Source organism: Pan paniscus, chromosome 16, assembly GCF_029289425.2.
Source record: "Pan paniscus chromosome 16, NHGRI_mPanPan1-v2.0_pri, whole genome shotgun sequence".
NCBI classification, from domain to species: domain Eukaryota; kingdom Metazoa; phylum Chordata; class Mammalia; order Primates; family Hominidae; genus Pan; species Pan paniscus.
In genome coordinates, this window is record NC_073265.2 from 73,159,233 (window position 1) to 73,177,499 (window position 18,267).

An 18,267-nucleotide genomic window follows, 5' to 3' on the forward strand; every position below is an offset into this window, starting at 1 on the left:
TAAATTTCTCCCTGGCTGGTGCCAGACCACACTCGACATTGTCTCATCATTTCCCCGACAGATCACAATGGAAGCAGAAATCACCTTGCTCATTGTTGACAATAGCTTTGCCATGTGCAAGTCTGCCTTTGCTAGGGACAATGCCCTCAAGTCATGTTCCTCTCCATTGTCAGGCACCCCTGGCACCAGGGCATGATGGTGGGCAGGGGCTAGGACTCCTATGTGGGCGATGAGGCCCAGAGCAAGCAGCATCCTGATCCTGAAGCACCCCATGGAGCAGGCCTCATCACCAACTGGGACCACATGGGGAAGATCTAGCACCATACCTTCCGCAACGGGCTGCACGTGGCCCCTAAGGAGCAACTGGTGCTGCTGACTGAGGCCCCCGAGCCCCAAGGCCAACAGAGAGAAGATGATTCAGATCATGTTTGGGGCCTTCAACACCCCAGTCAAGTACAGGGCCATTCAGGTCACCGTGTCCCTGCATGCCTCTGTCAGTGCCATTGGCACCATGGGGGACTCAGGCGATGGGGTCACCCACACTTGCCCATCTCCAAGGATACAGCCACCCTCCCCCAGTCATCCTGTGTTTGGCCCTGGCTGGCCGGGACCTGGCCGACTACGTGGTGAAGATCCTCGAGGGGCCTGCTACAGCTTCATCACCACAGTGAAGTGGGGGATTGTGCGTGACATCCAGGAAAAGCTATGCTGTGTTGCCTTGGACTTGCAGCAGGAGATGGCCACTGCCGTGTCCTCTTCCTTCCTGGAGAAGAGCTACAAGCTCTCCCACAGCCTGGTGGGCACCATCAGCAATGAGTGGTTCTGGTGTCCAGAGGCGCTGTCCCAGCCCTCCTTCCTGGGCATGGAATCTTGCTGCATCCAGGAGACCATCTTGAGCTCCATCATGAAGTGTGATGTGGATATCTGCAAGGACCTGTACACCAATGTGGTGCTGTCTGGCAGCATTGCCATGGACCCAAGTATCACACACAGGATGTAGAAGGAGATCACTGCCCCAGCACCCAGGACCATGAAGATCAAGATCATGGCAGTCTCTGAGCACAAGTATTCCATGTGGATCAGCAGCTCCATCCTGGCCTCACTGTCCACCTTCCAGCCAATGTGGATCAGCAAGCGGGAGTGCCATCAGTCAGGCCCCTCCACTGTTCACCGCAAATGCTTCTAAATGAACTGTGATGAGATACGTAGCCTGTGCTGCCTGAGTCAATTCAGAAGTACAAATTTGTCCCTGGAAAACGTATACATCTCATGCTAGCCTTAGGAAACTGGAATAAGCCTTTGAAAAGAAATTTGTCAGGCTGGGTGCAGTGGCTCATGCCTGTAATCCCAGCACTTTTGGAGGCCCAGGCGGGCAGATCACCTGAGGTCGGGAGTTTGAGACCAGCCTGACCAACATGGAGAAACCCCGTCTCTACTAAAAATACAAAATTAGCCGAGCATAGTGGCACACGCCTGTAATCCCAGCTACTCGGGAGGCTGAGGCAGGAGAATCGCTTAAACCTGGGAGGCAGAGGTGAGCTGAGATCGCGTCATTGCACTCCAGCCTGGGCAACAAGAGTGAAACTCCGTCTCAAAAAAAAAAAAAAAAAAAAAAGAAAAGAAATTTGTCCTTGAAGCTTGTATCTGATGTCAGCACTGGATTGTAGGATTTGTTGCTGATTTTGACCTTGTATTGAAGTTAAATGTTCCCTTGGTATTTAATACCTTGTACTTATCTTTGATTTAAACCCTTAGTACATGTGGCTCAGTCACTTCATGGCAGAGGTGAGAACATGCTTGTGGAAGAGAAGTCCGTGGCTTGGTGATTCTGCCTGACCTGCAGTCTCTCCATCTGTGCAGGGTACTAATGTGTCGGAGCTCAGTGTTCCAGAATTCGTCTAGAGACCGGCAGGAGCTCCTCCACCAGTTGTCATTTCTGTCTTGCCCGTCTGTCAGGGTTGGAGAAGTCCAAACCTTAGGACCCAGTTTCCTTTCTTTCCTGATGTTTTCCTGCCAGGACACCGGTAGACTGTTACTTGCCTTGAGCTGGAAGAAGTTTGCATTTACACTGTAAATGTATTCATTGTTTTAATTGATGTAAGGTTTTTATGTACAATTCTTAATTCTTTAAGAGATGACAACAAATTTTGGTTTTCCTTTTTTTTTTCTGTGGCGAATCTATTTTTAACAACAATCCCAAGATAATTCAGTGGGGGAAAAGACCATTTCTATAAATGATGCTGGGACAACTGGATATCTACATGCAAAAGAATGAAGTTGGATGCCTACCTCACACCACATAAAAAATTAACTCGAAGTAGATCAAAGGCCTAAAAGTAAGAACTAAAACTAGAAGCTCTTAGGAGAAAACGTAGGTATACATCTTTGTGACTTTAAAGTAGGCAAGTTTCTCAAATATAACATCAAAAGCAAAGCATTGGCAGGGCGTGGTGGCTCACCCCTGTAATCCCAGCATTTTGGGAGGCCAAAGCAGGTGAATCACTTAAAGTCAGGAGTTTGAGACCAGCCTGGCCAACATGGCGAAACCCTGTCTCTATTAAAAATACAAAAATTAGTTGGGCGTGGTGGTCATAGTCTCAGCTACTCAGGAGGCTGAGACACAAGAATCACTTGAACTGGGAAGTGGAGGTTGCAGTGAGCCGAGATTGCGCCACTGCACTCCAGCCTGGGCGACAGAGTGAGATTTCGTCTAAAAAAAAAAAAAAAGAAAGATCTACAAATGGCCAATAGGCACATGAAAAGATACTCGACATCATTACTCATCAGGGAAATGCAAACCCAAACCACAATGAAATATTACTTCACAGTTGCTAGAATGGCCATAATAAAAAATACAGATAAAAACAAGAATTGGTGAGGATGTAGAGAAACTGAAACATTGCTCATGGAAATGTAAAATGGTGCAGTTGCTTTGGCAAGTTTCTTTAAAAAGTTAAGCGAATTTTCATATGACCCAGCAACTGCACTCCTAGGCATATACTCAAGAGAAGTGAAAACATATGTTCAAACAAAAACTTGTACATGAATTGTCATAGTACCATTATTTATAATATTCAAACAGTGGAAACAATCCAAATGCCTATCAACTGATGAATGGATAAACAAAATGTATATACATAAAATGGAATATTATATGTTCATTAAAAGGAATGAAGGCAAGGCTTAGTGGTTCATGCCTGTAATCCCAGTATTTTGGGAGGGTGAGGTGAGAGGACTGTTTGAGCCAGGAGTTTTGAGACCAGCCTGGCTAACACAGTGAGACCCTGTCTCTATTAAAAAAAAAAAAAAATAGCTGGGTATGGTGGCATGTGCCTGTGATCCTAGCTACTTGGGAGGCTGAGGTGGGAGGATTGTGTGAGCCTGGGATGTCAAGGCTGCAGTGAGATGTGATCATGCCACTGCACTCCAGCCTGGGCAACAGCAAAACCCTGTCTCAAAAAAGAAAAAAAAGGAATGAAGTACTGGTACATGGTACAACATGGATGAATCTTGAAAACATGCTCAATGAAAGAAACCAGTCACAAAAGGCCATACATTATATAATTCCATTTATACAAAGTGTCCATAATAGATAAATTCATAGAGACAAAAAGCAGATTTGTGGTTATTAGGAGAGGAGAGAATAGGGGAGTGACTGCCTAATGAATATGAGATATTTTTGGAGGGTGATGAAAATGTTCTGGAATTAGATAGTAGTGATGGGGCCAGGTGAGGTGGCTCATGCCTGTAATCCCAGCACTTTAGGAGGCCAAGGTAGGTGGACAACCTGAGGTCAGGAGTTCAAGACCAGCCTGGCCAACATGGTGAAACTCAGTCTCTATTAAAAATACAAAAATTAGCTGGGCGCAGTGGTGCACACCTGTAATCCCAGCTACTTGGGAGACTGAGGAAAGAGAATCACTTGAACCCAGGAGGTAGAGGTTGAAGTGAGCCGAGATTGCACCACTGCACTTCAGCCTGGGCAACAAAGTGAGACTCTGTCTCAAAAAAAAAACAAAAAAAACACACCAAAGATAGTAGTGATGGTTATACAACCTTGTAAACATACTTTTTAAAACCCCAAATGAATTGTACATTTTTAAATGGTGAATTTGGCCAGGCACGGTGGCTCACACCTATAATCCCAGCACTTTGGGAGGCCAAGGTGGGTGGATCACTTGAAGTCAGGAGTTTGAGACCAGCCTGGCCAACATGGTGAAACCCTGTCTACTAAAAATACAAAAATTAGCCGGTGGTGGTGCATGCCTGTAGTCCCAGCTACTCGGGAGGCTGAGGCAAGAGAATCACTTGAATCTGGGAGGCGGATGTTGCAGTGAGCCAAGATTGTGCCACTGCACTCCAGCCTGGGCTACAGAGAGAGACTCTGTCTCAAAAAAAAAAAAAAAAAAAAATTACATAAATATATAAATAAAATGATGAATTTTATGGCATGTAAACTATATTTCAATACAAATAGCAAAAGATTTGAAGAGATACTTCACCAAAGAGATTATATAGATGGCAGATAAGCACATAAAATATGTTTAACATTAATTAGGGAAATGCAAATTAAAACCATGGTGACAAGAGGAACCCAAAGAGACATGATGACTAAATGTAATATAGTGCTGGGATGGAATCCTGGAACAAGAAAAGGACTATAGCCAAAAACTTAAGGGAAGCTGAATAATGTATGGACCTTAGTTAATAATAATGTATTAACATTGGTTCACCAATTGAGACATGTGGACCATACTAGTATAAGATGTTGAAAAGAGTTAGTTTTGGGGGATGGTAGAACTATTCTGTATCTTGTGATGCATCTATACATATGTTAAAATTCATAGAAATGTACAATTGACATTTACTGAATGTCAATTAAAAAAATAAAATTTAAAAAGCGACATGGAGGAACTAGACAGAATTCAAGAGCCCGTAGAACCTGGAGATTTGACCCCAGAAAAAAGAGAAGTGCACTGAATGAGATCCATGTTTCCAAAGTTTTCTTCTTCTTCTTCTTCTTCTTTTATTTATTGAGATGGAGTCTTGCTCTGTCGCCCAGGCTGGAGTGCAGTGGCCCAACCTCGGCTCACTGCAAGCTCTGCCTCCTGGGTTCAAGCGATTCTCCTGCCTCAAAGTAGCTGGGACTACAGGCGCCCGCCACCACACCCAGCTAATTTTTTGTATTTTTAGTACAGACGGGGTTTCACCATGTTAGCCAGGATGGTCTGGATCTCCTGACCTCATGATCCACCCACCTCAGCCTCCCAAAGTGCTGGGATTACAGGTATGAGCCACCATGCCCGGCCAAAGTTTTCTTCTTAGGGACACCCCAGTTTACACACTGTGAGATGCTAGAACTCATGCACAAAGCTATAGACTTCTCAGCTTAAGATATTGGTGGAGAGGCCAGGCACGGTGGCTCATGCTTGTAATCTCAGCACTTTGGAAGGCTGAGGTGGGTGGATCACGAGGTCAAGAGATTGAGACTATCCTGGCCAACATGGTGAAATCTCGTCTCTACTAAAAATACAAAAATTAGCCGGGCATGGTGGCACATGCCTGTAGTCCCAGCTACTCGGGAGGCTGAGGCAAGAGAATTGCTTGAACCTGGGAGGCGGAGGTTGCAGTGAGCCAAGATCATGCCACTGCACTCCAGCCTGGCTACAGAGCGAGACTCCATCAAAAAAAAAAAAAAAAAAAAATATATATATATATATATATATGTATATGGCTGGGCGCGGTGGCTCACACCTGTAATCCCAGCACTTTGGGAGTCCCAGGCGGGTGGATCACGAGGTCAGGAGATGGAGACCATCCTGGCTAACACGGTGAAACCCCCTCTCTACTAAAAATACAAAAAACTAGCCAGGCGTGGAGGCAGGCGCCTGTAGTCCCAGCTGCTCGGGAGGCTGAGGCAGGAGAATGGCGTGAACCTGGGAGGCGGAGCTTGCAGTGAACCGAGACCGCGCCACTGCACTACAGCCTGGGTGACAGAGTGAGACTCCATCTCAAAAAAAAAAAAAAAAAGATATTGGTGGAGAAAGTTCAGGGTTTCTAGAGCAACTGCAAATTGATGGAGGATATCCCTGAAAGGAGGAATCTTCAGAGACAAGATTCCCAAGACCAATGCATGAAATGTCTTCAAATTCTTGGATAACCCCTTACTACACGTCCATGAAGTGAAACTCCAAGGAGCTCAGTAGAAAGCAGTAGTTGAAAGGCAGAAGGAAAAGGGCAGATATTTCAGTTGCTGCATACTCCAAGGGAGGCAGAATTTGTGGTTCAATTTTCAGAAATTTAAAGGGGCTTGGCAAATGCCTTGGACTGTCTACTGAAATCCCATAGAAGTCACACCTTAAAAGACTATATCCCAGGATGAAGGAATTCATCATAATAATGGGGGTAAAACTTTTAATAGAATCATCATAAAAAAGAGTTAAATTAGGATTCCACAAGTTTGAGGCTTGCTAGTACAAAAATAAACATTCTTCAGGGGAAGCTAAAAGAATCCAGAATCTCTACACTGTATCATACTCAATGTTCATTATACCATTTTTTGGTGGGGGATGGGGGGCTGGAGTGCAGTGGCGTGCTCTTGGCTCACTGCAGCCTCCACTCCCGGGGTCAAACGATTCTCCTACATCTGCCTCCCGAGTAACTAGGATTACATGCGTGTGCCACCATGCCTAGCAAACTTTTATATTTTTAGTATGGACGGGGTTTCACCATGCTGGTCATGCTGGTCTCAAACTGCTGACCTTGAGATCCACCTGCCTCAGCCTCCCAAAGTGCTGGGATTACAGGCGAGAGCCACCTCGCCCGGCCACAATTTTTTTAAATCCTAGGCAAGAAGAAAGAAGAAGGAGAAGGAGAAGAAGAAGAAGAAGAGGAAGAGGAAGAGGAAGAGGAAGAAGAGGGGCAGGGGGAGGGGGAGGGGAGGGGGAGGGGGAGGAAGAGGAAGAAAAGATAAAAACAGAAAGAAAGAAAATGTAGCCTGGGTGCAGTGGCTCACAACTGTAATCCCAGTACGTTGGGAGGCCAAGGTGGGCAGATCACTTGAAGCCATGAGTTCGAGACCAGCCAGGCCAACATGGCAAAACCCCATCTCTACTAAAAATACAAAAATTAGCTGGGCGTGGTGGCTCATACCTGTAATCCCAGCTACTTGGGAGGCTGAGGCACGAGAATCACTTGAGCCCGGGAGGCCAAGGTTGCAGTGAGCCGAGATCACGCCATTGCACTCCAGCCTGGTTGACAGAGGGAGACTCTGTCTCAAAATAAAAGAAAAAGAAAAAAGAAAGAAAATGTAATTGAACAATAAAAATGTCAATGGAAATAGATACCAAGATCACCCAAATGTTGGGGAAAAAAACTTTGAGGCAGATATGGATATTTACAAAAGACTTTAAAGAAGATAGTGATAATGAATACATGGATAGAGAGTTTTAGCAGAGAAAAGAAAATTTGAAAAAATAGAAATTCTAGACCTAAAAATAAATAAAATAATATATTCAATGTGTGAGCTTAACAAGCAAATTGGGGGTGTCGGAAGAATGGGTCAGTGAAATCAAAGAAATACTGAGACACATCTTTCTCTGAAAAAAATTGACCTGTTGAACAATACTAAAGTAGTGGTATTTATTGGAGTTCTAGAAGAAGATGGGAAAGAAAATGGGGCAGAAAAAAACTTTAATGAAATAATGGCCCCAAATACTCAAATTTGGTAAGAGATAAATTTACGGATTCAAAAATCTCAGGGAACCACAGATAAATATGAAGGAAACCACTCCTATTCACATCATAATGAAACTACTGAAAACAAAGATAAAGAGAAAATTTTGAAAGCAGCCAAAGATAACACATGACAATTTGGAGAACAACAACTTGAAGGATCATTGACTTCTCACCTGAAACTATGAAGTACAGATATACTGGAGAAAAATCTTTAAAAGTGCTGAAAGAAAAAGGACAGTTAATACAGAGTTCTATGTCCAATAGGATGATAAATATAAAATAAAGGTATTTTCGGGTAAAACTAAGAAAATTCATTGCCAGCAGATCTACACCACAAGAAGTGCTGAAGGAAATTTTTCAGGCTAAGGAGAAATGCTATCAGAGAAAATCTTAGACCTTCAAGAATGAATGAAATCTTAGATTCGAGAATGAATGAAGGGGATCAGAAATGGTAAATACGTGAGGAAAAGCAAAATACTTTTTTTATTCTCACTCTCTTTAAAATGCACAGGACAGCTTAAAGCAAAAAGTGTAACATTTCTGGGGTTTATAATGTATGTAGTTATAATACATATGACAAATACAGCATAAAAGATGGGGCAGGAGATGGTAGTAAGTGGACCTATACAGTTGCAAGGCTTTTATGTTTTATGTGAAGTCATACAATAATATCTCTAAGTAGACTGTGAAAAGTTAGGTAGTTATATCACAATCTCTAGAGAAACCACTAATATAAGACAAAGAGGTAGAGCTAAATGTCAATAGATAATTAAAATGGAATTCTTTTTTTCTTTTTTTTTTTTTGAGACAGGATCTCTCTCAGTTGCCCAGGCTGGAGTGTAGTGGCAGGAACCTGACGTGGCTCACTGCAGCCTCAACATCCTGGGCTCAAGTGATCCTCTCACCTCAGCCTCCCAAGTAGCTGAGATGATAGGTGTGTGCCACCACACTTGGCTAATTTTTGAAATTTTTTGTCAAGGTGGGGTCTCACCATGTTGCCCAGGCTGGTCTCCAACTCCTGAGCTCAAGTGATCCTCCCTGCCCCACTTCCCAAAGTCCTGGGATTATAAGCATGAACCACCATACCCAGCCAGAATTATTTAAAAAAAAAATTCAAATATGCCAAAAGAAGACAAGAAAGGAAGAACCAAGAAACAAATATCAGAAGGCAAAAGCTGAAAACAAATAAATAATGATAGACCTAAATTCAACCATATCAATTATTACATTAAATATCTATGGACTACACAGCCCAATTAAAAGGCAGAGATTGGCAGGGTGCAGTGGCTCATGCATATAATCCCAGCACTTTGGGAGGCCAAGGCAGGAGGATTGCTTTAGCCCAGGAGTTCAAGTCTAGCCTGGGTAGCACAGCAAGACCCCATCTCTACTAAAAATAAAAAAATGAAAAAATTAGCTGGGCATGGTGGCATTTGCCTGTAGTCCCAGCTGCTTGGGAGGCTGAGGTGGCAGGATCAGTTGAGCCCAGGAATTTGAGGCTGCAGTGCGTTATGATCATGCCACTGCACACACTAGTCTGGGTGACAGAGTAAAAAACTCTCTGTTAAAAAAACAAAAACAAACAAACAAACAAAACACAGAGATTAACAAAATGAAAAAAGCAAGAGATACATTTTAAACATAAAGACATAAATAGATTGACAGTAAATGGATGGTAAAAGATATAGATGCAAATAGTGAGCATAATATCAGATAAAATAGACTTCAAAGCGAAAAGTGTTAGCAGAGATACAGAGGAACATTCATAATGATAAAAGACAACAATCATAAAATATTTAAGGCCAGGCGCAGTGGCTCACGCCTGTAATCCTAGCACTTTGGGAGACCGAGGCAGGTGGATCACAAGGTCAGGAGATCGAGACCATCCTAACATGGTGAAACTCCGTCTCTACTGAAAATACAGAAAAATTAGCTGGGCGTGGTGGTGAGCTCCTGTAGTCCCAGCTACTCAGGAGGCTGAGGCAGGAGAATGGCATGAACCCGGGAGGCAGAGCTTGCAGTGAGCCGAGATTGGGCCACTGCACTCCAGCCTGGGTGACAGAGCAAGACTCCGTCTCAAAAAAAAAAAAAAAAAAAAATTAACATAACAATTTAATCTCAAAATCCACAGAGCAAAAGTTGACAGAATTAATGGGAAAAACAGATGATGCCACAATCATATTTGAAAGTCTTAACATCCCTCTCTTTTTTTTTTTTTAAGATGGAGTCTTGATCTGTTGCCTAGGCTGGGGTGCAGTGGCATGATCTCGGCTCACTGCAACCTCCGTCTCCCGAGTTCAAGCAATTCTCTGCTTCAGCCTCCTGAGTAGCTGTGATTACAGTCGCCCGCCACCACGCCCGGCTAATTTTTGTATTTTTGTGTTTTTTATTTTATTTTATTTTTGAGAAGGAGTATCGGGGGATATTCAGCCAGATATTGGGTGAAATTCACCCCTGATATTTCACGTAGGTTCTTTTCTGTGTTCCCTAAGTGTCGGCCAGTCTGAGAAATAAAGGGACAAGGTACAAAAGAGAGAAATTTTAAAGCTGGATGTCTGGGAGAGACATCACATGTTGGCAGGTTCCGTGATGCCCCCCTGAGCAAGTTTTTATTAGTGATTTTCAAAAGGGGAGAGAGTGTACGAATAGGGTGTGGGTCACAGAGATCACATGCTTCACAAGGTAATAGAATATCACAAGGCAAATGGAGGCAGGGTGAGATCACAGGACTACAGGACCGGGGTGAAATTAAAATTGCTAATGAAGTTTCGGGCACACATTGTCATGATAACATCTTATCAGGAGACGGGGTTTGAGAGCAGACAACCAGTCTGACCAAAAATTTATTAGGCGGGAATTTCCTCATCCTAATAAGCCTGGGAGTGCTAGGGGAGACTGGGGCTTATTTCATCCCTACAGCTCAACCATAAAAGATGGCTGCCCCCCGAAGTGGCCATTTCAGAGGCCTACCCTCAGGGACGCATTTTCTTTCTCAGGGATGTTCCTTGCTGAGAAAAAGAATTCAGTGATATTTCTCCCATTTGCTTTTGAAAGAAGAGAAATATGGCTCTGTTCCACCCGGCTCACCGGCGGTCAGAGTTTAAGGTTATCTCTCTTGTTCCCTGAACATTGCTGTTATCCTGTTCTTTTTTCAAGGTGCCCAGATTTCATATTGTTCAAACACACATGCTCTACAATTTGTGCAGTTAATGCAATCATCACAGGGTCCTGAGGTGACATACATCCTCCTCAGTTTAAGAGATGACGGGATTAAGAGATTAAAGACAGGCATAGGAAATCACAAGGGTATTGATTGGGGAAGTGATAAGTGTCCATGAAATCTTCACAATTTATGTTTAGAGATTGCAGTAAAGACAGGCATAAGAAATTATAAAAGTATTAATTTGGGGAACTAATAAATGTCCATGAAATCTTCACAATCCATGTTCTTCTGCCATGGCTTCAGCCTGTCCCTCAGTTCGGGTCCCTGACTTCCCACAACAAAGGAGTCTCGCTCTGTTGCCCAGGCTGGAGTGCAGTGGTGCAATCTCAGCTCACTGTAACCTCTGCCTCCCGGGTTCAAGCAATTCTCTGCCTCAGCTTCCTGAGTAGCTGGGATTACAGGCACCCACCACCATGCCCAGCTAATTTTCGTATTTTTAGTAGAGACAGGGTTTCACCATCTTGGCCAGGCTGGTCTTGAACTCCTGACCTTGTGATCCACCTGCCTCGGCCTCCCAAAGTGCTGAGATTACAGGCGTGAGCCATGGCACCTGGCCACCATCCCTCTTTTAACAACTGACAGAGAAACTGTGCAAAAAATCAGTGAAGTCATAGATGATCTGAACATTATCAACTACCGTGACCTAATTGATATTTATAGTATACCCTACTCTGCAAAATAAACATTTTCAATTACATATGGTATGTTCACGAGAGTAGACCATATGTTACTCCATAAAGCAAGCCTCAGTAAATTTAAAGGGATTTAAATCATTCACTGTTCTCTGACCACAGTCTGGGGATGTGGCAGGCATCTGAGCACATTGGAGGTCAGTGGAAGGAGAAGAGCCAGGTCAGAGAGGAGGCACAAGCAGGTCTGGGTAGGACTGAACACCAGGAGGATTGAGGAGGGGGTTGTGGGGGCACCAATTACCCACCTGGACCCCAGCCTCAGAGCTGCTAGGAGGAAGGAGTGCTGCTGTCAGACTGGCCTGGGCAGTGATGACGAACAGGGCCCCAGGGCTTCCCTCTTGGTCCCTTTATCTGCCTGAAGGATGGACAGCTTGTCCTTCCTTCTCTAGCCACAGAAGAAGAACATCTAGCAAGGTGTGAGTGTGGCCACTGCAAGGTGAGCTAATTGGGCTGGGGGCTCAGATTCAAGTGGGATTGCTCTGTGCCAAGAGGGAAGGGATAACCAAAGGCTCTGTATGGGAAGGAAGACGGGCTGAAGCAAGCTGTGCTACGGAACTGCCTACTCCCTGATGCTTGATCCCGCTGAAGGTGGGCGGCTAGGAGCAGTGATCCCAAAGCCCTGCCTTCTACAGAGGCACACTTTGTCCAAGGTTAAACTGAAGGGTGAGGAGAGGAGCTGATAATTTAGGTTTGTCACTAAATTGGGTTGACCCCACTGGTTGGGGTCCTGCAGGGGCCCGGTTCCAGGGAAAGGCCCTGGGCTTGAGAAAGACTGCCTGTCACCCTCACGCCCAGCTGCAGGACCACCCTCATTACTTTGCTCTGTTGAAAGCCTCAGTCAGGGTGAGGGGAGGAAGAGCTCAGGCCTCCAGCAAGAAGTCCCCATGGGGTGGGTGGCATGATCAGGCCAGGTGCCCCAGGAGTGGGAGTCTCTGTTCCCTGGGCTCTTACAGCTCCAGGGCCTTGCCCCCTTTTCTTTCTTACAAAGAAAACAGTGGCTTGACTCAGCAAAAACTAAGAAGGGTAGCTGTTTCTCCAGGTCAGGAACGATACGGGGGTCAGCACTTCCTGGCAGTTGAGTCTGGGGAAGGGGGACCTCACATGCCAGCAGCGTGAGAAAGATGATACTGTGCAGTGGTGAAGGACACGGGCACTGGAGCCAGACCACTTGGCCTGAATACTGGTTGTGCCACTTACCAGCTTGTAACCTCTCCAAGCCTCAGTTTCCCCATCTGTAAAATGGGAAGTATAACATCATCTACTTCAAGTCATTATTGTTAGGGCTAAATGATGCTTTAGCACAGCTTTTGGCAATCAATCATTATGGATGGAGCACCATGTGTGGACCTACATCCCCTATCTGAAGGAGCATGTCCTCATCAGACCTTGACTCAAAGTCTAGCGCCTAGCTGATGGTGGCTGAAGTGCCTCCCCACCCCCACCAGCACTGGGGTACTTTCAGAGGGAGAGTCGGGGTGGGGCCCTGCTCCCCAGGGCCTTTCCATCTAGGTGATTCCCTGAGAGCTCTGGGGCAGGGGTCACAGGGAGGCCGCCAGCCTCTGAGGGCCCATTGTTCTTCTTCTCTGAGCTGGGAAAGATGTATTCTCCCCACCCTTCCTCTCCACACCCACATCTGCATGCTTAGGGGCAGACTTTAGATAAACAAACCTTGCCGGCTAGCCTTACCCAGCTCACAGAGAGCTCTTACTGCCTCACAATGGCCCTGTGATGTCCAGCCCTTCGAGCTTATTGTCCCTAGTTCACAGGAAGTTGAGGCCCAGAGAGAGGAAGGGGCTGGTTTGATGTCCCATATAGAGAGGTGGCACAGCCAGGGCTGGGTATCCCAGTCCCGTGTCATGTCCAGCATTTTAGTGCAGACTCACATGCACATCAAATGCACAACCATGCAATGACAGACAAGCAGCTCCACAGGAGGAGTGCACAACCAGAGGGGAGAGGAGAGAGGCTGGACAGCCTCTGTCCTCACCTCCTCAGTGGCCACGTGGTGACGGCTGGGTTTTTTATTTTTTTCTCCCTAGATGAGCTTCACATCTCAGGTAACTGGAGAAGTCTTCAGCTTGTCTTGTCCTCTCCACAGGTGGGGTGCCCACTGCTTCAACAGGGGCCAGAACAGTCTGCCCTCTTCCATAGCTGTAAACCTCTGCTTGGCCCAGCAGGAGTGAGGGTAGAGGGGAGTAGGGCTCAAGGTGCCCTCGCTACCTAGTAGATGGTAGGAGAGCATGACCAAAAGCCAAAGAGCTGTTTACATGACTGGGTTCTCCCTGTGGCCTTCTGAGATTGCAGGAGATGGAAAGGGGGAGACCAGATCCTAGGGGAACCCAATATTCAGGTTTTCCTGGGTTCCTGAGATGCAAGATTTCCAATTTTAAGACATGGGAAGTCGTAGGCAGACTGGGATGAGTTGGTCACCTGGGTCTTCCACAGTTCCCAGTCTGAGAAAATGAGACTCACCCAGTAATAAGCAGAAGATTTGGCTGGGTGAGGTGGTTCATGCCTGTAATCCCAGCACTTTGGGAGGCCGAGACAGGCAGATCACAAGGTCAGGAGTTTGAGACCAGCCTGGCCAAGATGGTGAAACCCCATCTCTACTAAAGATATAAAAATTAGCCGGGCGTGGTGGTGGGTGCCTGTAGTCCCAGCTACTCGGGAGGCTGAGGCAGGAAAATCACTTGAACCCGGGAAGCGGAGGTTGCAGTGAGCCGAGATCGTGCCACTGCACTCCAGCCTGAAGACAGAGCAAGACTCCATCTTAAAAAAAAAATGCAGAAGATACTATGGAATGGGCCAGGAGAAAAAGGAAGGATCAGGGATGGGAGAGACACAGTGAGCCACACAGTAGCTGGCATTCTGCATGGTGGGCCTGGGCAGCCTGGCTCTTCATTTGCATATGGGTCTTTCCCACCCCAGTCAAATCTGCTGGAGCCAATTCTGCTCCCTTCCAACAAAGATGCCCAGACACCTGGCAGTAGTGTGTTACTTCCTGCTCCCAGCTCCTCTAACACCCCTGGAAAGCTCCATGCCCACAGGTCTTACCTTCACCCACTTTCCCAGGCTCTTAGATCAAACATCAGGCACAGTGCAGGCAATGGGGCCATCCTCCCAAGTCCAAAAAGCCTTCTGTTTCCAGTAGAGATGGGAGAAGCCTGAACTAAGCAGGTTTCTCACTTCCTTATGGAGGAAGAAGAGCTAAGAGAGGTGACTGATTTTAGTACAAAGGGCACAGGGCACAGAAACATGCAGGAATACATTAGCTGCGTGCACTCCAGTGATACATAGCCTCTGTAAACCTGTTTCCTTATCCTGAAAATGGGGACATTGTTCCTATCTTGTGATTGTATTAAGGATCAAATGAGCAGCTGCTCAACAGAGGTTGCTGGAGAGGTCCTTCTCCACACAGACTTGGGAGGAGATGCTTGTCCTAGGTCCAAATCTCATCCAGGTTTCCCGATTTTTTCAGGTCTTCTGCTCAACTCAGGTACCAGCTGACACCCACCCAGTCCCTGGTGTTGCCTTCAGGAGCAGTGGCAAGATGGGAGCTGGTTGGGGAAGGGGATCCTAGAGCAGGGGGGAGGAGGAGAGAATGGAATGGCTGGACTTTGAGATGAGAAGACAGTTGGATGAGGAGGAGGCACCATTTGCTGGAACTGAAGGGTTCTCAGTAGGGGCTCGAGGCAGGATGTATCTGTGATATCTGGACCTCTGGAGTCCCTTAAGCACAAGGAGGCAACTGTGTGGCAGTGAAGACATTCTGCCTTGGGCCCAAGCCCAAGACAGGTCTCCCTGAGCCCTGGGCAGACCATCCGACCTATGGTCATTGGAAGGACCCACCTGCTCCCTATCCCGGGCCTGTGTAAACGCCAGGAAGTCAGGTCCCTTTCTCAATGCAGGCCCTGACTGGGGCAGTCAGCACCATTAAGTTCTTCCTCTCTGAGGCTTTCCTGGGTCAACACTTCAAGGCTGTGTAGTTGGAGGGCAGGGAGCCTGAGCCAGGAGACGTCTTCCTGTTCAGGCTGATGCCCCCCACCTGACGCTGGTGCGGGGCCCACGTGGGCATATACTGTGGCCATGGAGAGATCATCCACTTTGAGGGTGAGTGCCTCCAGCAGAAACACAGGCCCAAGTCTGCGGAGAGGCTGCCCAGCCAAGCCACGCCCCACCAGTGAGCTGGCTACTTGGCGATAAAGACTGAAGTCCCAGGCTGGGGGTACGTTTCTCTGAAAATAGGGTTTGGGCACTCAGGGTCCCTGAGGTCTCGGGAAATGGGGGTGCGGGATCACAGGGCATAGGACCTAAGCCTGGCTCTGATCCGCACCCCTCTGGCGATCCCCGCAGGCAAGAACTCAGGAGGCTGTGGGCTCCTGGGAAGTTTCTGGGCTCCTGGAAAGGCATCGTATCCAAACAGGGGCAGCGCCCGCTGCTGCGCTCCTGCTGGCGCGTGCTGCGCAGAGTGAGCGAAGCGATGGACGCGGACCCACCATCCTATCACTCCATGCGCAGCAACTGTGTGCACTTTGCACTGTGTCTGCACTTTGCACTGTGTCTGCTCGTCCCAGGTCCCAGCCTGGACCCCCGGCAAATAGACGGGAGCTCCAGCAGCTCGGTGAGCGTGGCCCAGCTACCTGCACAGGACCCATCCCACCTCCTGAGCAGACTAGCCGAAGCGCCTTATAAACGCGCAACTGCAAAATCCAGGCCCTTCTCTTCCCACTCCCCACCCAGGCCAGTTTTCTCCAAACTCAAGATCCACTTTTCTCTGGCAGGCACAAAGCCACCGGAACCAAGCAGACCCACCCACTTGTCTAGGTTATCCCAACAGAACCTTCTCATTACCCCAATAGAACCTTACCCCAGTAGAATTACCCCCAATAGAACTTTTCTACTGAGCCAAGCTCCACCTTTCTGGGCCCCACTCCTTCCCAGGTAGGCCCGCCAATTCTGGCCATGGAGACTTCGGGATGCTAGTTACAGACCAAGACTCAGGCCTTAGGAACTCCTCCAGTCCCCATGCCCAGCTAAGAGACTCCAGCCACCTAAACTGATGCCCCACACTCGGGCCCAACTGGATCCTACCTCTTCCCCCAGCCCAGTTCACTACTTTCCATCGGATCCAAGCCTTCCTTCCTTGGGCCTAGGGGTCACTCGGGCTAGGGAGCTGAACTGGAGGGCTCACATGACTCAGGAGCCCTGGTGGTCACACCAGACCCTTTCTCTTCCTTTTCAGGTGTCAGTGGACGTGGACGTGTCCCCGGATTAAGCATGACCTTGGCCCTCCTGGGTGGACGTGGAGGCTTCAGAAAGATTCATTAAACTACTTTCCAAAGCTTAATTAGATGTTCACCGTCCTCTGTATCCTGTTCCCCATCTCTTTAAGCCCCCAAGGGCTCCTCGGAGCTCCCTGACCTTAATTCCTTAAATTCCGCCACCTCCAGGAAGCTCCTCGGCTTCCTGCTGCCAAGCCAGATTTTGTAGGAAAGGTGGGGCGGGAAAGGGAGCGTCCTTAGGTATCTGAGGCCGGTCCTCGGGTGCGGTGACCCCTTCCCGCTCTAGAACCCCCAGCCTGCGGGCACAGCCTTCTTTCCAGTTCCCGCTTTCCCTCCACGGCGTGGGTGAGCATCCGCGCCTGAGTCTGGGGAGAGCGGAGCCCCAGAGGCCCGTCCCGCCGAGGCCAGGTGGTCGGGGGTGGGGGCAGGTATTCCACATCCCCTGCAAGACGGTCCCAGCGTCCGTCCAGCAGCCTCGCCCACCTTTAGATCTGGAGACGAGCCAAGTCACTTTAAAGGGCAGAAGACGCCCTGAAGAGGGCATTTCCTAGGGATGGGCGGGGCCAGGCCCTGCCGCACCGCCCCTGTCGCCTCCTCGCGGACACGCCCTCCGCTCGGCTGGCGCCGGTGCCTTTAAGACCTCAGCGCCCGGCCCTGATTGAGAAATCCGCGCGCAGCCTCCGCCGCTGCACACTGCGGCCTCTGCTGAACCCCTGCCGCGCCGCCGCCTTCGCCAGTCCGGACCGGACCGGCCCGCGTTCCCTTCCTCCGCTCCAGCCGGCCTCCGGCCCCGCAACCTCTTCCTCGGCGAAGTCTCCCTGGCCGCCCCATGTCGGCCGCCCCCGCCTACAGCGAAGACAAAGGCGGCTCCGCTGGCCCCGGGGAGCCCGAGTACGGCCACGACCCCGCGAGCGGCGGCATCTTCTCCTCCGACTACAAGCGGTGAGGGAGCCCGCCAGGAAGCTCGCGGGAGGGCTGGGGCCGGGGACGGGGCGAGGCGCGCGGGCACCATGGACAGCGCCCGGCCCCAGCGCCGGCCCCGCCCCGGCCGCGCCGACCGGAAGCCCGCCCAGCCCCCTCCTGCGGCCTGGAGCCCCGGCCCAGCGCAGGCAGCGCGGGCAGCGCTGGCACCCCGGCCCCAGGGGCCGGCCTAGGACGCGGAGGGGGGCAGATAGGGGCTGGCGGGGGATGGGCCAGCTCAGTTTCGAGAGGAGAAACACTCCGGTTCCAGGTGTTTCTCCGGTTTGCGGCGTTGCGTTAGGGGTTCCCCTCCTTTTTCGTGCTAGGCGGGTTGGCTTCCCAAAAATGTGGGGGAGGGGTCTGAGTCAGCGAA

At 48.5% G+C, this 18,267-nt stretch overlaps 1 protein-coding gene and 1 long non-coding RNA gene across 3 annotated transcripts in view; one reads left to right on the top strand and one right to left on the bottom strand.

The window, feature by feature from the left end:
• Positions 1–5,181: 5,181 nt before the first annotated feature.
• On the bottom strand, positions 5,182–17,058 carry LOC129394019 (uncharacterized). The gene is made up of 3 exons (XR_008621198.3): positions 14,707–17,058; positions 7,911–7,957; positions 5,182–7,270 (listed from the first exon to the last, which is right to left on the bottom strand). It is a non-coding gene; the product is annotated as an uncharacterized LOC129394019 (long non-coding RNA).
• Positions 17,059–17,590: 532 nt separating this feature from the next.
• The window catches only part of AP3B2 (adaptor related protein complex 3 subunit beta 2), a 50,376-nt gene continuing 49,699 nt past the window's right edge, over positions 17,591–18,267 (top strand). Inside the window, exon 1 of one of the 2 annotated variants that reach the window (XM_034939315.3) lies at positions 17,591–17,876. In XM_034939315.3, the coding sequence (XP_034795206.1) occupies positions 17,764–17,876 (113 nt within the window). In that variant the 5' untranslated portion in view covers positions 17,591–17,763. The remainder of the gene's footprint in view (positions 17,877–18,267) is intronic. The other variant, XM_034939314.4, reaches the window with a different exon arrangement.